This window comes from Lates calcarifer, linkage group LG7_2 (assembly GCF_001640805.2).
Source record: "Lates calcarifer isolate ASB-BC8 linkage group LG7_2, TLL_Latcal_v3, whole genome shotgun sequence".
Taxonomy (NCBI): Eukaryota; Metazoa; Chordata; class Actinopteri; family Centropomidae; genus Lates; species Lates calcarifer.
In genome coordinates this window covers 2,476,624-2,500,756 of record NC_066854.1, presented here as the reverse complement: position 1 = coordinate 2,500,756, position 24,133 = coordinate 2,476,624, and the positions used below count along the sequence as shown (strand labels likewise).

Genomic DNA, 24,133 nt, shown 5'->3' with positions numbered 1-24,133 from the left:
TATTTTCTTTTTCATTCAAAACACTGTCTTCTTTCCTGTCTCTGGTCTGATTGAATATAAACTACTTGACTGTGACTGTGATTTGATTTACGTCTCTCTCTCTGCTCTCGCCTCTCCTCCATTTCCTCCTCTTCTCTCTCCTCTGCTGAAGCTCATCTGAGAAGTCGTTTGCATGGAGATCTGCAGGTATGATTTCCTCTTTTAAACCTTCATGTGTTATTCTAAAAAACTATTTTTGAAACGATTAGTTTGCTGAGGGGTTACTGCTTGAGGCTTCAAAGCTGAAATTGATAATATACTGTTACCATCTTGTACTGTAAGCAAAGGGTCCTGTGAAAGCAAATATCTCGAGTAAAGCTCTGTAGAGTGCTTGAAATAAGATAAAATCCATACAATTTCAGCACTTAAGAAAGCTTTTTCCAGATGTAGAAAGTCATTTTAACTTAGCTGAAAATTGCCAGACTGCAGCACCGATCGGTCAGGCAAGGCAAAACAAAACAACGTTTCCACCAGCACATATGGGCTTTGAATTTACCATTCTGTCACAGATCCCTCTCCTCTGTTTCCTGACCTATTCTTCACTGCCAGCTTTCCAATAAAACAAAAGCACTGTTATGAAATGCTGTATTCTTTAGTGTCAAAGAATCAACATGTTTCATTTCTTATATTAAGAGGACCCTGTCTGCAAAGGTGATGCTATTTAACTGATTTCATGCAGACTTTGTTAGATTTTGTAGGGATTGTGTCACTTTTTCAGCCTGTCAGCATCTTTATTTACACATAAATGTTCATCTAACAGTCCCTCCAGGACTTGCTGTATGTTTTTAACCATATGTCAGATGCTTCGGCAGGCGGAGAGTCGCAGGGCGGAGTCATGGAGGCGTCTGGTCGCCACCTGGAGGCGGAGGAGGGACTCTACCTGCCTGAACCGGACCGCGCCTCCCTGCATGACAGTGAGGGTCTGTTAAATGTACACACCACACGGTCTGAACAAAATGACTGAAGGTTATGGTTCCTAATGTACAATCTGGAGAAAAAGAAAGAGCCACACCCACTACAAACCAGTGGAAAAACACGTACAGAAATCTGTGGTGTGAAATAACCAAAAGTGTTTTCACGTTGTGAAATTGTGTGTTAATGTAGGAGCCCGTGTCTGAAAGTGAGGAACTGATTAAGGAAATATGTTCTCAGTGCCTTTAACACCCATGTTTTGTGAGTTTACTTGGACCTGGACAAGAGTTACCATGACCATACCAAAACAGCTGGGCACTGTAGTTTTTAACAAGCATTATTCAAATAGGAGGAAATAGCATATTTGTTGGGGACTATTTTCAGTAGTGGATTAATTCACATTTGGTGCTCTAGTGAGCATTTGGGGCAGCAGGATGGCATGTGTGGAACTCAGTCAAAATAAACTACATTGTGTGTGTTCATGGTAATGAATGAACATGTCACCCAGTGCACAGTGAGGCTCAGTGATGTGTTTTTAATAGTTTTTGGCTCAAACTGAAGTTGTACAGCACAGAGTAACATGACAGGCTTTTTTACTTGTTAGTAGAATTGATTCATTGTTGGTTTTGGTCTTTTCATGGGATGTACTTATCTGTAAGTTTATGTCAGATATTTCAACACATACAAAAATCCAACTGTGAGAAAAAGAAAGATATTGTTGGTCAATTTGCTGCCATGGTTGCCTCCCACATCAACACAGTTTTACAATTTGTGATGCCTTGTGGGAGAAATCTGAGCCTCCATAACAAATCCCACCGGTCCCACTTGTAATTAACACCACAGTAGGAGGCTGATGTATGTTTTTCCAGGCAGTTGCTCTGATTTATGTAATGAATTCTATATAAAAGTAAAAACATGGTGGTATTTTGAAAAGATGATGTACCGACCACCTACTCCGATCAGTTTAAATCACCCAAAACATAAATTCTATCTCCTCTCTGCTGTCTGGATATAATTCTTTATTTTTAACCATCTTGTCGAAAGAGTTTTCCCATATTTTCACACCTGGGAGCTCTGCAGCACAACCACAGCCTGTCGCTGTTGGACATTAGGCATCTTCACTGGAGCGGTTGACATTTCGGTCCATCAAGCTTCCTCAAAGCTGTGTGTTAAACCACAAAAGATGGGAGGCTGATAGAGCGGAGCGTGGATGCAGCCGGAGCAGCTGTGAATTCTTATGTGTGCAGGGGACTTTTCTGTTTTTATCTTTTAGAACATTTCTCAGAGCATATTACAGAAAAAGATGCAACTGATTTTCACATAGGTTGATTTTTTTGCAAAGACCGATGGACTTCCCTCTTATTACAAGAAATGTCAACATCATTAGTGAACATGTAATTCCCCAGTAGCTGTTTGAAATGTTAAAAACAAATTTTCCTTTGGTCTTATTTATATTCCTTACACTTGGAGTGGTCTGAGAGCATAAAAATATCCCGCACACCCGCTTCTTCCTCCTTATCCTATAGGAGAAAGTAGGCCAACATTACTGAAGCTGCAGTATTTGCAGATTATTCCAGGAACAGCATAAAGGCTTTATGCAGATACCCATGCATATGTATTTATATGCATAATGGCTTTTAACAAGTTGAAAACCAAGTGAGATACTATGCAAATCATTAAACCACTGACTGATGAGATGGTGGTTGCACTGATCAGTTTGATCACATCTCAAACTGCTTCAACATTCACAAGAGGCACTGGGCGGTAATAATGTTTGTAAAGTATGTAGCATTTCCTCACCCTCTTATCTTTCTTTCCTCTTAGGCTCAGGAGGTCACTCAGCTCAGATGACTTCATATTCAGACAGCGGCTACCAGGACAGCAGCATTAGTTATTACAGCAACCAGAATGTGGTGCGTTCAGAGCCCCGGGCCTCGATATCGAGAAGCCCAAGAGCTGAGGGTCAAGCTTCTGGGCAGGTAGGCCTGATCTAGTTGTTTTGGTTCCTTTTTTTTGTCAGAGATACTGTTTGTTTATCTGTTGTTTGTCTTTTTAAAGCTGCTATTTGTAAGTTTTTGCTACTTTGCTGCTTCTCTAGACCTTGTGGTGAGACTGTTTTCTAAAATGAAAAGTCACATTATACTTCCCCACATGTGACTTTTTTCAGAATAATTTTTGGTGTCACCTGAAATATTTGGGTGTTTTTTTGCCATGAACAACAATAATCTTCATCCCCAGAGTAATGACAGCTTGTCGGGGCTAATAATTGCTGTCATGAATGATGAAGAAGATCATCTAAACCCTTCCAATCAAATTGAGTCTTACCTGAAAATTGTTCAGACTCAAACACAATCAGCTCCTGTAGTTGTGGCTAATAATTATACGCTCTTTGCACAACAGTAGAGGCAGGAATGACAGATAATGGTGAGCCCATTTGAATTTTCCCTTGATTTATTCCAAACCGAGCAGCCCCGCTGGATGGGCTTACATGTCTCGGCTCTTAATTTTCCTTCGAGGCGTTCAAGGCTCCGATGGATTAAGGCGGCACAGATCGGCATCCAGTTGGCTGAGTCTGTAATTGAGGGACATTTTACATTTGGTAATAAGGAGGAAAAAGTAAATGTTTGTCCCCATAAATATGAAATATTCTGTCACATCTTCCCTGAAATGGAATATATTTACTACTTGCAGAGCTCAGCCTACAGTATAATGAATTTAGACATTTATTCAAAGGCACGCACATTCAGTTACTTAGACAAATGAAAAAGATAATGATGCCCGTCATCAGACATGATGAAGCATCCTGCGTCTGAGTGTCACGTCACCAGTAATTGGCAAGTATATTTGCAAATGGAAGCAGAGCAGTGTGCACACTCTAATGTTCATTTTTCAGGTATTTATTCAGAAAACAGAAGTGTTGAAGTGATTAACTGTCAACAGTGTTATGAATATTATACTTGACATTTTTGTCGTTTTGGGCCTAGAGAACACATGGAATCATGTGAATGCTAATTAAAAATGAGTAAAATGTCATGAAATGTCATTTAATGATGACATTGAAGGACCTTTTAGATATTTCATTTTACAAAGTTTAGAGCAATAAGTGCTTGGCTGATGTCTCAAAATAAGTATAAGTATACACCTGATGATATCTTGCTTATTTTTATAGCTAATGTTAGTTGCTCAAATAGATAACACTGATATGCAGATTTGGTAAACATTTATATTTAAAATCTTTAATACACCCCTTAAAATAGAGGTACATCTTTTCCTTAAATTGTTGTGCAGTTGTGTTCAACTCTTATTCTCTAAAGTCCCATTTATAATTGATCTTTCTTTTATGTTTACTGCATAGTCATAAGACTGGGCTTCCAGGCTCTTTACTAGACATTAAACACATGCTTAATTGTGTGTATATTATATATTTAATGGTATTTCCAAAAGCATAATGACCTGTGGAAATAAAAGGGCATATTAGGAAGCTGTAATAAAAACAGATGCCTCATTATCACACAGGTATTAAATGTCACATTTACAGAATCTGGAAGCTGTAATTTTCCATCCTCTTCTCAGGCCTCTAGCCGGGTGTTACGGAGGATGGCCTCTCTCCCCTCCAGGAGCCAGTCTCCTGGCTGCGGCACCGCCGGCACTGTCTCTCCCTCCCGCATCTCCCTGCGGACATCCCAAGGCAGCACCTACGACTCACCCATCCTCTCTGAGCCCAAACCTCTAGCGGCCGTGTTCCCCGGCACCACCATGCCGCCCTCCTGCCCGTCACCGACCTCGCCGACCGGCGGCACACAGGCTCTGGGTGGTGGGGGAGTTGGGTTAGGAGGAGGAGGAGGTGGGCGGCTGGGCTCCACCCTCTCTCTGGTGGAGGGGAGGGGTTTGACGGGGTCACCGCTGCGTTCGGGGATGACGGCGGTGCCGCAGCACTACGGCTCCACACTGCCCAGGCAGAGCCAGCCGCTGGCCTACGGAGCTGATCCATATGGCCTGTACCAGAGGAGCGCACTGCCCCGCCCCGACAGCCTCATAGGTCAGTCTGACATCCAAGTAAATACCATGCTGTTAGTAAAGGTGTGATCACTTCAGACATCAGTCCACTGACACTGCACAAAAACACATGTGATTAGAAAACAGTAATATAATATTTTAATGTCGTTGAAGTCTAGAATAATGGAGTCTCCATTTCCAAACATAATGTATCATTGATTCTGTTGTAAATGGTTGCCACTTGTCATAATAACACAACGTGTCTTCTGGCTCAGACAGAAAAGGGGGTGTGCAGTGATTTTAAGAAGATTTCAAACCACTGGCCTAGATGCACATTAGCTGCCTAATCAGAGCAGAAATGTAGACATTACTGTAGTTTTCATAGCTGAAATATGTCAATAATATCATAGTTATCCATTGTTATTGCTGTTGAAGCTCTGACTGACAACTACCCAGCAGCTGTTTCACAAAAAGCAAATGTTACTGATAGGTCTAAAATATTAAATTCTAATTTCTAAACCCTAACGATTTATCTTGACCCGCTGACGGGGTGTAGACCCGCAGGTTGAGAATCCCTGCTCTCCAGTTTACAATGAAAAGGCCAGGTTATATTAGGTTTCTTTTAATAGCACAAATCCAGTTTTTTAAAGTGTTCCAGCTCGTTTAATATTGCAGTGGCTCATGATTAGATTGAGTTAATACAGAATCCTTATTGAATCCAACATTACATGATAATATAGAGCCTAAAATCATTAGCTTGTTCTTTATTTTAGTTCAGTTATAGTGCCTGTAGGGAGAGACATGACATATTAAATTCAATGGCATAATAAACCAGTCACAGCTGCATTAAACTTCCATGTGAGAATATATGTGCATAAATATCTACATTGTTCAGTTAGAGCTGAGGAAGATGATATAATGAGCAGTTTATCTCGGGTGTAAATTGTGTGAGAAGAGGACCTCTGGGATCTTCACAGTCAGCTTCCTTGTAATGGTGGCTTGATATTATATTACACACATTCATGAATGCATACTGAGTGAAAGGTGCAGTCTTTCAGCGCTGCAGCTTTTGAATCAGTCAGAATATTAACGGTTAGAGAGGTCAGTTTGTGTCCTGGAGGGTTGTCAGGTCAAATCCAACCAGGTCAGAATCTGGGCCCGAAAAACTCACGTTAAGTTTTCCTGGAGCAACTTTGGGCACTGCAGTAAAAGAGGATCTGATTGTGTGTAACTGAGCTTGTGTGTATGTGTGTGTGTGAATATGTTTTCAGCAAACCTTCTTGTAAATAAACAAAGCCACGCTCCACAGCCCCGACACCATTTCCTCTGTTGATTTAATAACCTTTCCTTTGTTCGGGGAAAAGTTGACTGAGCAGCGCTGATTTAATATTGTAGCACACAACATTTTTACTGAGCAGGAACTCTGCAGAGTTCCCTGTATCTTTGTGAAGCAGTGAGAATCATTAAATAAAGCTGCATGTTGAACAAAATAACTTTCAGGCAAACTGCAAGCTCGGCAGGTGATTTTATCTCGTATCCAGGCTTAGGGAGCTCATTTCATGGAGTTTTTAGTCGAATTATCTTCCTGCACTGGCAGATAATGCTGCTGCTGTTTGATAAAATTTTATTTGATGCATGCCAGTATGAAAAATAAGGAATGTAATCTTTGAGGGGGAGGATTTCACTTGTAGCAGGTGGATGTTTTGAGCGCAGATTTAATTTTAATCATGTTGGTGCTTGTGATTGATGTGCAGCAGTGTAAAGAGAAAACAAGCCAGAGAAAAGATCACAGTGACGTATAAAAGAACACACATCTACAGTATGAATGAGCACAGTACAGTGGAGCACAGTGGTAAAGTGTTTCCACTAGGATTTCTCTCTCTTAGGCAGTGAAGCAAAGACAGCTGAGGGAAGGAACCATGTTAGTATCTATTGGTCTTAATATAAAGCAAACAAAAGAAACAGTCTTACGCAGCATGAGAAGAGTCTCCTCTAGAAATATTTAATGCAGCTGAATCATGACTCTATACTCAAACTCAGATCTTAATTACTTTCCACACAGCAGATAGACACAGTAATGTTTTATTAATAAGCTCCAGTGTGCTAAGTAGCCGACTTTACTTCAACTACCTCTATTTAAGCAGTTTATAAACATACAATAAAATGTTGCACTTTTTGAATATAGCTATAAGCAGTGATAAGAACAATGCAGTGTTATTAATGTACAATATTTTGTCTTGTAAATTAAAGTTCATTGGCAACTACATCAATAAACATTTAAAGTAGAATAAGAATGTTACAAATGCAAAATATGAGAGGATACTATCAGTCATTTTGGTTTTGAAAACTTGTAAATGATTTAGTTGTTGTTATTTATTATTTTTTCAATTAATACTTTAGCTTCAGTGTGAATGTCCAGTACACCACACTCAAATGTATCAGAATAAATACTGTATGTCGAGTCTGCAGCTGGGACAGAGCTCTGGTCCTGAATGACTGCAGCTCAGCTCATTATCTAACGAGGACCTGACTGATTCCTGAGGCTCCAGGTGAATTCACTTCACTTAACGAGCTGAGAAGCAGCAGGGCTGCAGTGTTAATACTGTACTGTACCCTGTGTCAACCAGTTCAGGTATGGACAGACTGCAGGTCTATCCTTTAGGACTGCAGCTATGTTTATTTTCATCATTTATGAATGTTTCAGTTTATGTTTTTATTCATCAGTTGTTCATAAATTATTACAAATGATATTAATAATGATTAAAAAAGTCAAGAGTGCCAATGAAAAGCTCTCAGAGCTCAAGGAGGTGAAGGTTTCAAATGTCTTGTTTTGTCTCTAAAGATAAAAATATTCAATTTATAATGATATAAAACAGAGAAAAGCAATAAATATATGAGTTCAGTGGATCCACATTAGTAGTTTCCTTGGCAACAACGTCCAAATGAAATATGTGCATGATAAACAACTAATGTCTTATATACAAAATATAACATGATATCATTAAACCCAACTCAAACCAAACACATGGCACACCAACAAATAAAAATAACATAATATAGAATAAAGTTCTGTTCATTGGCTGTCTGGCAAGAACATTTATTTATTTGCTGGTCTGTCCTCAAAAATAAATAAATCAAAGATCAATAAACGACAGAAACAGTTTAATCACTTCATCTGTCAATCAATAAATCACTTCAGTCCCCAACTATAAGTTCTAGCAAGGTAGCAACAATGATAAACCTGAAGTGCATGATAATGATTTTCCAAGAATGATGATGATGACATCCCTGCAGATCAAACCTTTGACTCTGTGCTTTGCTGATTGGTTAAGACGGCTGAGGATGGCTGAGAAACTTGAGAGGGGATTATTTCTGTGCTGCTGCCAGCCTGCTCAGTGAGCCTGGCTTACAGACGCTTTTGAGGACTGTTCAGAGCAAATTTCAAACCAAAAAGAAACTTACACACTAGCTTTGAACTGGATGTGTTGAACATTGTCATCAGGGTCTTGCTAATGTTGAAATATAAGACCTTTAGTCTCCAAATGAATATCAGAAACAGTAAAAAGATAAAATCTGCTGCAGCTCGTCCTCTCTTATTAACTGGTCATCAACTTTCTGTCTACATGCTGCTGTAGCTGGTGGAGGATTTACAGTCGTAGAAGTGCTGCTGATGCTGCAGCGACACAGATTTATTCCTCCGTCCTGCCCTCTGTCACTTTACTAAGCCGCTCCCACTGACCCATATAGGGGCGTTTCTATCACAAAGCCCTGTGGAGCATCAGCATGTGATTATCAGCTGACAGCACTGGAAGGCTTTATTATGCTGCCATCACTGTGCAACTGCTTTAATTTTAGTCCATTTTCAAATGTGTTTCTCTGCAAACAGTGTGTGTGCATTAGGCGTGTTTGTGTGGATGTCAATGATGGTGCATATGCATTTGTGCACCTTTTGTGTTGTGTTTGTGCATGTGTGAAAAGATGATGGTAGAAGGATTGGTTGTGTGTGTATGAGTGGGAGGCAGAGTCAGTGAACTAAATAAAATGCCTCCTATTCTCTAGCTGAGTGATTTTCATCCTGCAGCGCTGCTAAGTGGCCTAATACGTCGCCTAAGTCCTTATTCCCAGTTATCCCACAGATCCAACATAATCCCAGATTACATGAGGGAGATCAGCAATAGATGGATATACAAGATTAGACTATTACTGATCAGTGGCACTCGTAGTTTAGGTAGTGAAACCTGGTGAGCAGCCAAAATGTGGAGTTGGTATGTGGAGAGATTGTGGATTAGGACAATTTGAAAAATCATGATTTGCTTCATCAAAAAAAAAAAAATGTTGGCTAGCTTAAAGGTAATGTTAATGGATAAATGGTTGAAATACATAGCAAAAAATAATGGATAGTAAGCAATTAAGATAGCTAAAAGTATTTGATGGGTTAAAATAGATTTTAAAAACAGTCATCCCAGTGTGCGAAAGCAAACATGAATCTCTTTCATTTGGCACATTTCAAGCATTTGGCGGCTGAAGCACCGTTTAACTCAACGGTCACAGTTTTGGTTTGTGTCCTTCACTGTTGAAGAGCCCTTGAGAAAAACACTGAGGTCCAGATTCAGCAAGATTGTGTCACAACAAGAGCACATTTTTATTTTCTTCCAAAGGAGTGTTCTTGGCGATAAGAGACCAGAGTTTCCGCCTTGTTCACTAAAAAAATTATGTAAATCAAGAGAAGAGAAATGCAGAAGCAAATAGCTCCATCATCACCAGCTCTAAGTGCAAATTGTGTGCTTCAGCTGTTAGACTGATCCACTGAGGCTGCCCCCCTCGTGCCCTAAAGCCTCTTTATAATTGGAGCGCTCTTTGAACTGATCTGCTCTGAGATTGGAGGATGGAAAAACCCTCTGCTCTGCTTGTTTGACTTGCTGATGACGGCGCCTGCAGCAGATTCTGAATGACCAGGGTCCTCATGCATTTTACTGTATAAGCTAAGTCGGCGTTATGAAATACAGCGCTTGGCACAATCTTGATTTGCATGGCCTCACCTACTGATGACAAGCATGTGGCCCAGATAATGAGATGTGCATATGATTTATGTATAACCACGACAAGCAGAAAGAAGCTTTACTCAGTACTTCCTGATGTGACGCAGCTTTCTTCTCATTCTACACACTTAGTGAATTATTATTTGGTCATTCTGTTGATAAGGCACGTTATCACCAATCCTCCAGACAAACGTGGTCATTGGGTTAAAACTTTTATACTGCCGTTATAAAAGTATAAAAAACATTTTCTGTATTATTAATTAAAGGCTATGACATTTCCTTCCATTTTATTTTGAGACGGCGCAGTGTAAATATTTATGTTTGTACCTGCAGGGCTCCACAGCTCCTACGCCAGTCATGCGGGGCAGATAGATCCAGAGCTGAGGGCAGCGTTGTCTCCAGACTGCCACATGACGCCCGTTTTTGATGAACGCTCCTTCCACAGCCCCCTGTACCACAGCCCCACCCACGACCCCCAGGGCTCCCTCTACAGGACAAACACAGGTACAGCACCCACACAAATGTTCAATCATTTATGTCAGAATACATGCAACTATTATGATTTCATGTGGGTATTAACTCCTTGAAATTGTTGACTTTTCATTTTATGACGCAAATAGTTCTGCTCCGGTGAGAAGTTATTTTGAGAATGTTGATGTAGCAAAAACAAATAGTAAAATCAGAAATAGTAGCAGCGAGCTTCCAAAGCATTTCAAATGGCTGTGCAGATTCCCTCACATGAGTTTTAGCTGTTTTATTATCATCACACAGAGTTACACAAGCAACCCAATTTCTCACAGCAGCGACCCCCTCAGGAGCCCCGGTCCCCAGGTTGAGAAGCTGGGCTCAGCTTCACATCTGCTTAGAAGATTATTTCTCTAAAATCTGTGGCGGAAATCACGGTTTACAGGCACAGGAACTGTTGTTATTATCGCTCCCTGAGGTCAGAACTTAATTAGGCTGAAACCTTTCATGTACTCTGCTGCTTCTTAATTGAAGCCTTTGCAGAATGATTTCGAGCTGAAAGCTCTGAGGAGTTTGATAGAGGAGGATCTAAGGAGCCATTTTGGTTTCGTTTAGTCAAGATTTAAACAGGTTTGGCCTGTGAGAGAGCTTGCTGCTTTTAAACTACTACTGCGTGTTTAACCACTTATATAACATGATAATACTTTCTCTTTTATGTGACCTTGCATCTATTTTGACCTTCTAGATTGATATAAACTGCCTCCAGTCTCGATGCTGCTTTTGCATGGATTAAATATTTGCAAAGTCATGTTGTGATTTCATTTCCTCAGGTATGGGGACTCTCCCTCGGACCACAAGCCATTGCGGCACGCTGCCGTACCAAAGAAGCAGCTACGGGCTGAGCTCTGCAGCTCTGTACGTCGACTCCTACAGGGTCTCCGGTGAACCCGTCTACTCCCACCGGCACTCGGGACTGGTGGACCGGGTCGCTACACGCACCCCGTCCATCGAGAGCATACACAAGGACCCCAGGTACTCACACACACAGCCAGTGTCCCAGTTCATCCCAGAGGTGGAATAGAGTTCTGTTAAGATAAGATGAAACAAAGTGAGATAATGTTTTGCACAGCTATAAGCAAAGTTGATCCACTGCACTTTGCAGTTTGTTATGTACACGCACACAGTCTGGACATTACCATCCTTAGAGACGTGCTGCTGGCATGGCTAAAAATATCTGTACAAAAACTCTGATATTGTTTTGGCAGCAGCATCAGACATTTCAGATTATCTCTAACCCTGACAGTGATTTGTGTGCTGATATCTTTCAGCATTAACAATGCTGTCAACCAGTAGTTAAAGCTGCAAAATGACACAAAGTGAAAAAGAAATGATTTCAGGTTGAAGTCTTGGGGAGTGAACGACCCCTGCTGAATGTTTCCTGTTCGCCTCTCCTCAGGGAGTTTGCTTGGCGTGACCCCGAGCTGCCGGAGGTCATCCACATGCTGCAGCATCACTTCCCCTCCGTCCAGGCCAATGCAGCCGCCTACCTGCAGCACCTGTGCTATGGAGACAACAGGGTCAAGGTGGAGGTAAGATGACGGGAGGCGCTGGGCAGCTGTCTGGGTAAAAATAAGATGGACGTCAGTCGTGACTCACTCCTCAGGTGGAGGAAGGTGCTGCCACAGAAAGAATAAAAAACTAATACATTAAAAATAAATAATCCAACAAATAAAGACAATTAAAAGCTATAAGAAGGTTTTTTAGATAACAGCCTTGCTCAAACATAAAACTTGATTTTTTTGCTGAAAAACATTTGACTCATCTTCTGATTAACTTGATTGATTGATGAAGAGCTGATCACTTACTCTGCCTCAGATATCTCCTGTTGCTGTCTCTAAGAGTGTATTCTCTGCATACAGAGTTTGAAACTTGACTTTTTGAAATCCTTGCTGCCAAACTCTGAGCCAAATCGCCATCTGCTCTAACAAAACTTTAAGTAACGTTGGTGCCAAATGTGCCGGCGCTCCGACACACTGAAACGCTGCGTGCTCCCTCTTTGCTCTGCTTCCCGTGCAATAAATAACTCCAACACAATGGTGCAGCTTCACACGAGAATCATTTTAGTGCCGTTTGGTTTGTTTGGTGATGAGCTTTTAATTAGCCTTTGGAGCAGCCTGGACACACGCCTGCTCATTTAGCCAGAAACCAGTGTTTTCAGTGCTGGTTTGAAGACAGAATGAGAAGGAAACAGGGAGCGTCTGCTGCTCTCCTGAGACGCGCTTATTTAGAGATGGCACTCGAAAAGTTTTGAACATGCTACAGCAATGCTCTGCGTGTTTCTGTCCAGGTTTCATATTGAAATATTTCAGAAAATCACTGCTACATGAAATTAGTGCACCTGATTTAATATTAATTATTTTTAATAAAGAAACAGTTTAGTCAAGTTTATAAATTTGCAATAATAGTTATAACAAGAATGCAAACAAAATTGGAGAAATAACAAAAATGTAAAATAAAAAAACAGATCAATAAAGATTAGAAATAAGTAGAAAAATGAATAAAAAGGGAGCAATTGAACAAACAATAAAAAAGGGAAAATAAAGCTGATTGACAGGAGTACTGTGAGAAATAAAAGAAATGTGACTAATAAACATCAAACGGTGAACAGTGCACTGAAGGTGACCTCCTGTGAATTGAAAGCATTAGAGTCAACATATAATTTGTGACAGTGACACTTATCCCTCTGAATGTGAAAGACATAAATCCAAACCTCACTCTGACTGCAGGGGAAATGCATTTCTTTCATTTCTTCTCTGTGATCTGAAATTGAAGGAGGGAGAGCTCTTTGCTTTGTGTGTCAACCTGTCTTCAGACAGCAGCAGCTGTTCAGAAAAGACAAACTGATTCAGAGCTCCTTTCAGGATCCCAAACGTTAATGCTTAATTGGACAACTTTGACTTGAAGTTAATCTGTCTCTGTGATTGGTTCCTGCTCTGCAGGTGTGTCACCTGGGTGGGATCCAGCACCTGGTAGACCTGCTAGATCACAAGGTCTCAGAGGTTCAGAAGAGCGCCTGCGGGGCCCTGAGGAACCTGGTTTACGGCAAGGCCACGGACAACAACAAGGTTGCGCTGAGGAATTGCGGCGGCGTGCCGGCCCTGCTACGCCTCCTCAGGAAAACAACCGACAACGAAGTTCGTGAGCTGGTCACTGGTACGTGTAGTCAGGTTTATTAAAGGTGCTCTGTGGAGTTTTCTTGTAACAAAGCACAAACCTCAACAACTGTGATTGGTCCACTGGGAAGCATTGTGTTTCCTCTTACACACTTCCGCCTTCTCCTTTTTCTCCGCCCATTTTCAAAGGAAGTTGAAAATGAGTTGAACAGTAATTTCAGTAAAAGTAACTATTGTTCAGCATTTGGTAACTCTGATCTTCTCAGTGCCAGTGTTTGAAGAGAGACAGAGACAGAGAAACTCAACACAGTGGCAGCAGACGTCCATAAAACATGCGCAGGATCATTTTCTCTCATCTCAGATCCATCTTTTTTATTCCTGAAGGGGTAAATTCAGGTGAAAGCAGCATCCACATTGACAAAAACAGTTTCCAAATGCGAAACGTGACACATTAAAATCCCGCTGTGATTCGCGTGGGTGTTTGCCTGCTAGCGAGGTTTGTCGGCTGCCTGGCCAGCCTGCCGACTCGCTGGCTGGGCGTCGGTCTGTGTCGCCGTCTGACTGGCTGGCAGTGTATTAATCTGTGTATCGGCTGTTCTGTGGGAGGTGAGAGCGGCGGCGGCTTAAACACTCAGCGCGCAGTGTTGACAGAACAGATCTCGGCACAGTCCTCGGGACAGATGCTAAGATAATGTGCTTTGGAAACAGGATGCCGCTGACAGCTCTGCAGCCACACCACACATACTGTTTAATACCAGGAGATATGAAGCTGCGAGACTGCTCAGATTCTCAAGAAAAGCAGAGAAGAGAGGCCTCATTCTGTTATAAAGCTGTGGGAAAGTTTCTATTTTTACAGCTCAGGTCAGGATTTTGACTATTAAAGCTGCACTTCTTTGTTTGGTGAATTCTGCATCATGTCCTCTCTCTTTCTTTTCATCTAAAAATGTCTAATCTTGATCCAGCACATCCTTACATAAAGCACACTGCATAACAACACAACACTTTGTTTTTACCCATTTTAAAAGATAAAGGACAAATAAAAAGCATCTGATAACAGTTTTCTTTTTGGCAACAGCAACAAGCCTCTTCCTGTTGTTTTCCCACCTCGCTGCAAATGTCCCATAATTATCACCTCAACACTTTGTGATTTAACTGATGACTGAGATTTTGTACATTGCAGCTCCCAGGGTGGAGCACAGCTCTAACACTGTTATTGTTTGACTCACACCCACACTAAAAATATGTGCCAGTGTTGGAGGCTTCTGGGAAATTTTGTCTTTGGAGTTTTATTCTGCCTTCATTGTCAAATCTTTGTACTATTATACTGTATATAAGCAGACAAGCAGACTTTATTCACACAGAATTTATGAGGTGCTTCACAGGAAGAGGAAAATGGTAAAGAGGAGCATAAGAAAGACAGAACACATCAAATAAAGACAACAGTCTTTATGCTAAGCTAAGAGACTGATATCAATCTTGTCATCGCCAGAGAACAAATCAACATGTTTCCAGAGCAGCTGGACGGTGACATTTCTGATACTTTAACCTTCTGTATTGTTTCCCTCCACCGGCAGGCGTCCTGTGGAACCTCTCCTCGTGCGACGCGGTGAAGATGACCATCATCCGCGACGCTCTGACCACACTGACCAACACGGTCGTCATCCCCCACTCAGGCTGGAGCAGCACCTCACACCGCGATGAACACAAAGTCAAGTTCCAGTCCTCCCTGCTGCTGCGCAACACCACCGGCTGTCTGAGGTGAGAATCAAACGCACCCCTCCCCGATGAGTGTGGTATTTTTTCTTTTTCAAAATAAATATATTACATTTTAGAAAGGAAACTCTCCAACTATCAATACTGCCGTTATTCTGGTTATTCATCAGAGTAAATAATAAGCTCTGATGAGTGTAGTTATACATATTAATCACCGCCCTCCCACATTTAACAGCTCTTTACAGTCAGATCTGTCCCAAAACCACATAAATCCGTTCTCATTTCTCAATAAAAAGTGTTTTGCCTCCCAACCCTGTTGAGTTAGCAGGCGTGCCTTTAGCTCATTAAATCGATTCTCATTTTGAAACGCAAGGATGACTTTTGGATTTATTGGCCATCCACGCTGCTGTTTTTCTGTCTGCTTTTCATCTTAATGATTCTGGAAAACCACAGCACATAATCACAGTCGTATAATCCATCAATGAGAGACTCTGTAATGGAGATTTTATGCAGGCATGAAGTCCTCAGTATGCATTTGACCACTCTGGTCTGCAGATGCAAATACCAGTAAAGTCATCTGTGTTTCTTAAACACCAAAGCTCAGGATGAAGGTTCAGATTTATTATGTGCATGTTTTAGTGTGAGCTCACTTCTACCAAAATATAACTGACAGGACAAAAACTAAACTTAAAGTTGCGCAGATTATGGCTCAATTTAAAAGATGTTATTTGAAATAGTAGCTTTTTTAATCCCATATGACTCTTCACTTCAGTAGAGCTCAAGATAAGAACACAGATCTTCGTGGTGTTTTGTACTGTAAATAACTGTGGTTAGATTAAAGTTGCATTTAAAAATTGCACTCTGGGCTCCACAGTAGCAGGAATAATAAAAAATTTAATTTGTCTCTCAGTCCGAAACCTCTCGTGTTTAACAAGCTAAATGTTTGACATTTCTGTTTGGAGTGGCTGAAACAGTAGGTTAAATATTAAAATAGCTGGTAATTAATTTTCTTTTGTCTGACATATCTCATAATCTTGTATGATGCTAATGTAGCATTAGTCTTTCTGGGGTGGAGGTGAAACCACACCTGAGACTAGATTTTAATTTATTGAGGAAACACAATAAGTCAAGTGGTTGGAATGTAATGTTGCAGCTTTGAAAAAAAGAAAAAGAAAAAAATGTGCTGAGTGGAGCTTGAAACAGCCTCTGCTAAGTGAATTTGACAACAATATTGGACTCTGATTGGCCCACAGTTCCTCTAAAGCAAATGAATCAAACCTGCTGAGTGGAGACTCCCCAGCTGAATGCTGTATGAGTGCCATCGCTCTTTAGTGTCAGGAGCCAATCCGGACCAGTTCCAGGTGTGTTTCCTGAAGTGGGTCTCAAACTGAAAATGCTAAACTTTAATTTGAACCACTCAAACAAAATCAAATTTTAACATTATTACACATTTTTCATCGTGACTGTGAGCGTCTGTTTCCTCTGATAGGGCAGCTCTGAGTGACTCTGAACACCAGCTCTGTACACAGAAGCCCCCGGCATTTCTCTGCACTCAGATCGACTGGGGCTGTAGATTGATGGTATAGAAATGCATTGTGGGAGCTCTGTGCTGTTGTGCAGTCCTCTCATGTCAGCTCTCCATTAGCAGGAGCTGAAGGTTCCTATTGGAGGATCAGCTCCCTCCTTTACTGTATCCAGGCAGGTTTTAAGCCACCCTGTGGGGGAATCCACACACTGCACCTCAAGTCTCAATTCATGTGTGGCTCTGTGTGTGTGTGTGTGTGTGTGTGTGTGTGTGTGTGAGGAACCTGAGCTCAGCAGGGGAGGAGGCGAGGAGTCAGCTGCGTTGCTGTGAAGGTCTGGTCGACTCGCTGCTCCACGTCCTCAAAGCCTGCGTCAACACCTCCGACTACGACAGCAAGGTGCTGCAAAAACACACACTGAAACACATCTGTTTTCATTACAGTTTATTCCTTGGAGACTTTACCCTCACCTTAACCTAAATCTAACACAGTCACATTCTTACCTCTATGTAATAAATGTAACAAGTCTCCATGATGTGAACAGTGTTCACCTGTAAATAATAATTCTAATATGGGAACAATTACTACTGTTAGAAGGTGTTAGGTCGAGTGTGGAGCCTCATGTGAAGCAGAATTCAACCTTATGTTCAACCCTACTGATCATATTGACTCTATTTCCTTTCCTCTAGTGCCACCTTCAGGCTCAAACGTCAATGCACTGGTTGCAGTGATGATAAGACTTTTATATTCCTCCTCAGATCGTGGAGAACAGCGTCTGCACCCTGAGGAACCTGTCGTACCGGCTGGAGGTGGAGATGCCCTCCTCTCGTCTCCTCAGCAACCAGGAGCTGGACACCCTGCTGGGCTTCTCCTTTCCAGCCAAGGAGCTGGACTACCTCTGCTGGGGCAAGAGGAGGCGTGGCAGGAAGCGTGGCGGCTGGCCCGACGAAAAGGTATGAACACACAGAGGGTGGGGATTCCTAAAAGAAGACTTAAGAAGACTTCAAGGTCAGTTTGGAAAGAGCAATGCTGGTCTCTCTGTGGAGGACGACAGCTGCTGATTAGCTAGTATCTGCTTGTTGTGTTTTGTGCAGTGGGACGACGTCGGGCAGATCCCAGGTTTCTCTCAGCCTCTGAGAGGAGCGGAGCTGCTGTGGCACCCGATGGTGGTGAAGCCGTACCTCAACCTGCTGGCTGAAAGCTCCAACCCCGCCACGCTGGAGGGTGCTGCCGGGTCACTGCAAAACCTCTCTGCTGGAAACTGGAAGGTAGAACTCCTCTATTTTTTACCCAACATAACACTGTACATTTCTTGTGTGTTCACATCTATCATATCATTTATTGTATTTATTAATTCTGATTGGAAAACAGTGTTTTTTTCTGGGCCTTTAAGACTCCATTTGTGTGTGTATGTGTGTGTGCAGTTCTCTGCCTACATCCGAGCGGCAGTGCGTAAGGAGAAAGGTCTGCCCATCCTGGTGGAGCTGCTGAGGATGGACAACGACCGAGTCGTCTGCTCCGTCGCCACAGCTCTCCGCAACATGGCGCTGGACAGCCGCAACAAGGAGCTGATAGGTCCAAACACACACACACACACACAGTCAACAGATTGATCCCAGCTCGGCTGTGGAAAGATCATCTTCACACTTCAGTCAGGAACATCAACAGCTTGTTCAGAACAGGTTTTTTATATTAGACCACAGTATGACCCAAGTCCATTCATATCAATCAGACTCAATTTTGACAGAATGGCCACACATCGCCCCCCTGTGGACAACACAATCCAACATTTACAGTGTATTTCAAAACTCAGAACTCAGACACAGGGGCTTCAATGAAGAGGCCACAACAGTCCCACAGAGAATTATTACCTGGATCTGCAGCTCATTGTTTATTTGGACCACAACTTTACTGTTCTGGTTCACTCTCACCACCCTCATAACATCATTTTCAGTCGCAGCAGGCAACTGTTTGCAGAGAAAAACCTAAAAACCCACTGAGCTCTACCTGTTATTAACCTACAATAAAAGTAATGGCAGACCCAGTTTATCACAATTATTAAAAAAGACAATACCTCGGGGCGTTTGCACTCCTACATTAACCCAGCAATATAAATATAAAATATCATTGTTTGCCTAAAAAGAAACCACAGGTGCACAGGGCAGCAGTCCCAGAAAGTGGAGGCCTGCAGTTTCACACACCTACTCCTCATGCCAGAGATGTGGAGAATCTGTAGGATGCACCTTTCCAAAAAAAAACTGTTATTTTCTCACACTTTTTACAGTGTAAAGCTGCGGTTCAGTTATTTCTGTCAGTCCACAGTTAGTGCATTCTGCGTCTCCTCCTGCAGGAAAGTACGCCATGCGGGATCTGGTGAATCGACTGCCAGGCAGCAGCCCGTCAGTGCTGTCGGACGACACGGTGGCGTCGGTCTGCTGCACGCTGCACGAGGTCACCAGCCGCAACATGGAGAACGCCAAAGCTTTAGCTGACAGTGGGGGCATCGAGAAGCTGGTGGACATCAGCAAAGGACGAGGGAAAGGGTACGAAACAGCAGGAAAACTTGTTCCTGTTTTTGGTTATGAGATGAGACAGCAGCAGTGTTTTACCTGTGATCAACTTCTTTTATGTAGGTATTCCATGAAGGTTGTGAAGGCAGCAGCTCAGGTGTTGAACACACTGTGGCAGTACAGGGAGCTGAGGAGCCTCTACAAACAGGTCAGCACCTGCAGACATAAATGGTCTACCACTATTACCAACCACAGGCACATGCACACACAACAAACCACACTCACAACCAAAGACAACCTCATGAAGTTCATTTCGTCCTATATCTTACTGAACTGATGTCTTTGTGCAGGATGGATGGAACTACACCCACTTCATCACCCCCGTCTCCACTCTGGAGCGAGATCGCTACCGTTCGCAGCCGACCCTGCCCACCAGTCCTCTGCAGATGTCCCCCGTCATCCAATCAGGTGAGAGATCCAGCGAGTGAGATGGTATTACGTCTAAAGCAGATCTCTCTTAGCAGACCATTAGGAAAATCACAACGTTTTCCAAATGTTGTTTGTGTTGTTTTTACTCAGGTGGTAGTGCAACATCCTCACCAGCGATGCTCGGGATAAGAGGACACAGTTCAAACTATCAGAGGGCGCAGTCATCTATGCAACTCGACACCTATTATGGAGACAACAGTTTACACAAACGGCAGTACACAGGTTTGTATCGAGTAGCTTATACTTTCTGCTGTCATGCCTCAGAGATCTGTGAATGAGCCACTGGTGTTTCTGTCTAACCCCCTCATCTCCTGTCTGTGCTGCTTCACCTCAGGGTCTGAGAAGAAAACCCCATATTTCATTGGGACATATTCTTCCCAGTCAGGAGAGGATTTGAGAAGGTCCCAGGTAAGAACGTTTTTCTTTAAATGCTGATCTGACCAGGCCGTCAGTGTAATCATCATTTCCTGGTCAGTGATTCACTTCTTTGTTTCTCTCCCAGCACCCAGAGCCATTTTATGACGAACCCGACAGGAAGAACTACAACAGCTACAGAATGTACCTGTCGTCCCCACAAGGCTACGGAGAGGAGCAGTACGAGGACGAACCGGTCCACCTGACCCCGTCCTCCCCCGAAGGCTACGCCAACCAGTCGCTCCGATTCAAAGCCAACACCAACTACGTGGACTTCTACTCCACCACACGGAGGCCTTCAAACAGGGCGAACAAGTTCACCGGCTCCCCTGACTCCTGGGTGTAGATACAAAATGGACACCGTGTAGGTCAAGCTTCGCAGTTTTGGCCATCTGTTTCCGTGGGTGTTTGTGTGTGGGGAGTGCACGTGGGTGAGTGCGTTGTATGGTTGTGTGAAAGGCTGAGGATGCATGTGAATGTGTGCACATTCTGTGTTGACACTGTACTGAATGACCAGGGCTTGGTTTGCTACGTGCAGCTTTTGACTAAGTTAGAACATGTGCTCAATAATGCAGATAAATACGAACTACTCCTTTATTATTGGCCTTTTTTTCCACACTAAAAAAATATTCTGTTAGAAAAAAATTGGAGATCTCAAGTTTAAAGCTTCTCTTCTCTTTAAAACTTCTCTTTAACATGATTCTGAAATGACTGCCAGGTGGCCTAACAACCCATGTGTGACCGTACATGACCCTGCAGAGGTTGCAAGTGTGTGAAAACCAGGGGAGTGAAGTGGAGACGTTTCTCAGATAAGAGGCAAGAATCTAAAGTTAGTCTAATTTCCTTTGATGTTAGATTTCAGCTATGTCTGCATTGTTATGAACATGGACTTTGCATCTTTTCCACTGTAACTGAGCAGCACAAAGATGGACATAGTCAAAAGATGCTGTTTGAGAAAACCCAGCCCTAACTTTGTCGTTTACCAGAGTGTTTGTTACCGTCAACTGATTTCATTTTTCTCTGCAGTAAAAGTGTGCAGTGTGTTGGCTTTATAACATAAATATCGTCTGCCAGCATCATCTTGAATGCGAGAGAAAAAGAAGTTATTGAGGCTGAGGATTCTGTAAAAAAAAAAAGAAAAAAAAAGAAAGAAAAAAGATCAGACCTGGGCCAAATACTATTTACCAGTAATTCTTGGCACTTGCTGCAGTAAATAAAACCACTACTGTTTTTATCCAAACAGGATAAAAGTCACTCTCAAAATTATTTTTAAATATTATTTGACCAAGGTTTGGAGAAGAGAAGCTTAACTGATGAGCATCCTCACCCTTAGGAACCTTTAAAGACTCACAGAAATCAGGGTTACACCGGTAACCCTTTGCTTTTCTGTAATGTTGGCCAAAAGTGCAGTATATCATAAAGTATGTGAAATATGTGACAAAAACATGTGAAAATCTATTTGTACAGATACAATGGTTTAACCGTCCTGTTACATTGTTGTATTCAATATGTAGAACTTTATATGTGATTGTGTGGAGAAGATTTTTCTATTATTTATTGATTATTTTTATTAATTTACTTGTGACCTGACCAAAATACCCCATCTGTCTGTTCTGTCCAAAACCGATGATGATGATCATGTGCAATGTTACAGAGGGAAATATATGTATAGGGATTAAAGATTATATCATGACGATATCTGGAAGTCATGCCTTCTTATTTTGACAAAAAAAGACAAAATGAAAGTTAAATAGATATATCTTTATTAGCTTTAATTGCATCTGTTGTAGGTATATTCAGAGATATGATGCCACAGCCAAAAGAAAGGAAGGGAACTAAAAAAACAAACATTTTCACCGCTCTCCACCGAGATAACAATGTACATTCAAAAACATGCTCAGCTGGCAGCGCAAAGGAAAGCAGCACAGACTAATATATCTGATTACAGGGTGAAGGGGTCTCATTGACTACAACCTTTTGCTTTGAGGAAGTGGAAGTTATTATATATTAAATCTTTGAGGGTCATTTATATGTAAATATAAGTTAATTCCATAATTCTGAAGGTGCTGAACAAAGATAAACTAGTGGAAGTCTGTTATTCTGATGGTCCAGATGTTTCTAAAGGCACAAGGTGTGGCAGAGTGAAAAACAGACTTTTCAGCCAATCAGAGGGAGGCAAATTTCAGCCAATCAGAGGGAGGCAAATTTCAAGACAAAATGACTACATTTGTCTGCTTTAGTGTTTTTGTTGGACTGAGAGAAATGCACTATTCTGACTCCATCGTGATTCTGACTTGATGATCAGGAACTTTATAGACTGAGTGCAAAACATTACAAGACTCTACATCCTGAGATAATGTGGGAGAAATTTAAAAAAGGCCTTAAATGAATTAGACTGTAGTATTGTTCTCTTAGTCCGAGGAACATCTGATTGGCTGGTCAGTGTCCCTGCAGAGCTCCAGTACAATACAGGCTGAAAAAATAAGATGTCTGGAGTTTCTATTTCTGACTTTAGAGGCCAGAACCCAATGTCATTTTAGGCTTTTTCACTTTCCAAATCCCTCTGACAATATTTTAGCAGGAGTCATCAGATAATTTCTAAAGCTTCGTTTGTGATGATTGTCACCTGTAGAGATCAGAGAGGTAACCATAACTGGGAAAATGTCAAAAAAGAGCAACAACTCAGAAAATAGCACAAGATGTGAGTACAGAAATGCAATCAGGGGCATGTTCAGTGGTGGGGGAAACATGTGAGCTAATCCTGCTAGCAGTCTAATGAGCTGTGTGTCGATATGTTTTTGCTGCAAGTGTGTTTTTAAATGTATAAAGTGACTGAATTTCATTTCCACCTCAACTATAACTCTTGCTGTAACCTTCAGCTTTATCAGGGCAAGAAACCCTCAAAGGTCCTGCTTTAGCTGCAGTGGCTGTGACTGTTAACCACCCACCCCACCCTCTCTTGACAGTCTGTGGTGATGGCCTCCTACTGGTGCTCCAACAGGAGGGGTGGGGCTTGTGGTTCCAGGTGGGGTGATTGGCATGCTTTGAGTTGCTCATGGTCTGTCTGCAGGAAGAACAAAAACAGCTTCAACAGGGTGATTACAGTCAATAATTCCTTGCCATTTCTGTTTTTAGATTTGAAATACTGACATTGATGATTGGATACATCAGTAAAATATAAAAGTTCTTTGTCATATCTGCCCCCTGGTGCTACTCACAGGTAAGATCTTTTATATATTTATATACACATGGACATGTGTACAAACTTCATTGTAATCCTGATAATAAAATGAAAATAAGCAGTTAACATTAGAAAGATGCAGGAAAACGCTGCTCTTACATATTTTTATATCTATACCATAAATCCTAACTTGTACGCACAGGGTTAACTTGCTGTTGTGATTTTAGTTGTTGTGGGTGTAGATGCTTCCAGCTCTGATGCAGCTGCTGATAGGGGATGACAGTGGATGGTGGCCTGGACGGATTGGTTTTGCTGAGAGACACAAAAAGCAAATGCTTATTCAAATTCGATGATTCATCTCTTAAATCTCTTTTTCCAGTTGTTGAGTCATTATATACAAAACGTACTTCAGTAAATAAAGTATGTGAAAAGAAAATCTCACCAATCTGAGCAGAGTATCCCCTCCTGGCCATGTTCTTGGCTCGCACAGCCTCCTTGATGCGGTCAACTTCCTGCTGGTAGCGCTTGCGGTCCCTCATGGCATTCTCCTTTGCCTCCTTCAGGGCATTCTCCAGGGCTTTGCAAGCAGAGGAAGGTGATGTACCTTCTTAACCCGTGTGGTGAGGTCCAGAACGAAGAGTTTGCGGAGGTTGTGAAGAGTCTGCAGCTCTTTGGCCTG

At 42.0% G+C, this 24,133-nt stretch overlaps 2 protein-coding genes across 6 annotated transcripts in view; one reads left to right on the top strand and one right to left on the bottom strand.

Moving 5' to 3' along the window:
- The window catches only part of LOC108873063 (plakophilin-4), a 39,109-nt gene extending 14,997 nt beyond the window's left edge, over positions 1 to 24,112 (top strand). Inside the window, exons 4-24 of one of the 4 annotated variants that reach the window (XR_001959338.2) lie at positions 152 to 186; positions 840 to 959; positions 2,776 to 2,930; positions 4,525 to 4,990; positions 10,320 to 10,490; positions 11,282 to 11,483; positions 11,908 to 12,040; positions 13,451 to 13,664; positions 15,199 to 15,382; positions 17,142 to 17,259; positions 17,619 to 17,813; positions 17,955 to 18,128; positions 18,285 to 18,435; positions 19,211 to 19,403; positions 19,494 to 19,578; positions 19,721 to 19,838; positions 19,950 to 20,081; positions 20,194 to 20,267; positions 20,362 to 20,637; positions 23,409 to 23,493; positions 24,018 to 24,112. Coding sequence is in view for 3 of the 4 variants with exons in the window: in XM_018661125.2 (XP_018516641.1) it covers positions 152 to 186; positions 840 to 959; positions 2,776 to 2,930; positions 4,525 to 4,990; positions 10,320 to 10,490; positions 11,282 to 11,483; positions 11,908 to 12,040; positions 13,451 to 13,664; positions 15,199 to 15,382; positions 17,142 to 17,259; positions 17,619 to 17,813; positions 17,955 to 18,128; positions 18,285 to 18,435; positions 19,211 to 19,403; positions 19,494 to 19,578; positions 19,721 to 19,838; positions 19,950 to 20,081; positions 20,194 to 20,267; positions 20,362 to 20,619 (3,178 nt within the window). In the remaining variant the exon portion in view is untranslated. Of the gene's footprint in view, positions 1 to 151; positions 187 to 839; positions 960 to 2,775; positions 2,931 to 4,524; positions 4,991 to 10,319; positions 10,491 to 11,281; positions 11,484 to 11,907; positions 12,041 to 13,450; positions 13,665 to 15,198; positions 15,383 to 17,141; positions 17,260 to 17,618; positions 17,814 to 17,954; positions 18,129 to 18,284; positions 18,436 to 19,210; positions 19,404 to 19,493; positions 19,579 to 19,720; positions 19,839 to 19,949; positions 20,082 to 20,193; positions 20,268 to 20,361; positions 21,972 to 23,408; positions 23,494 to 24,017 lie in introns of those variants that run through there. The other 3 variants (XM_018661127.2, XM_018661128.2, XM_018661125.2) reach the window with 3 other exon arrangements.
- LOC108873065 (kinesin heavy chain) overlaps positions 22,110 to 24,133 on the bottom strand; it is a 39,136-nt gene continuing 37,112 nt past the window's right edge. For both annotated transcript variants that reach the window (XR_007809098.1, XR_007809099.1), the window contains 3 exons: positions 23,897 to 24,130; positions 23,655 to 23,766; positions 22,110 to 23,337 (listed from right to left, as the gene is read on the bottom strand). The gene's annotated coding sequence lies outside the window, so the exon portion shown is untranslated. The remainder of the gene's footprint in view (positions 23,338 to 23,654; positions 23,767 to 23,896; positions 24,131 to 24,133) is intronic.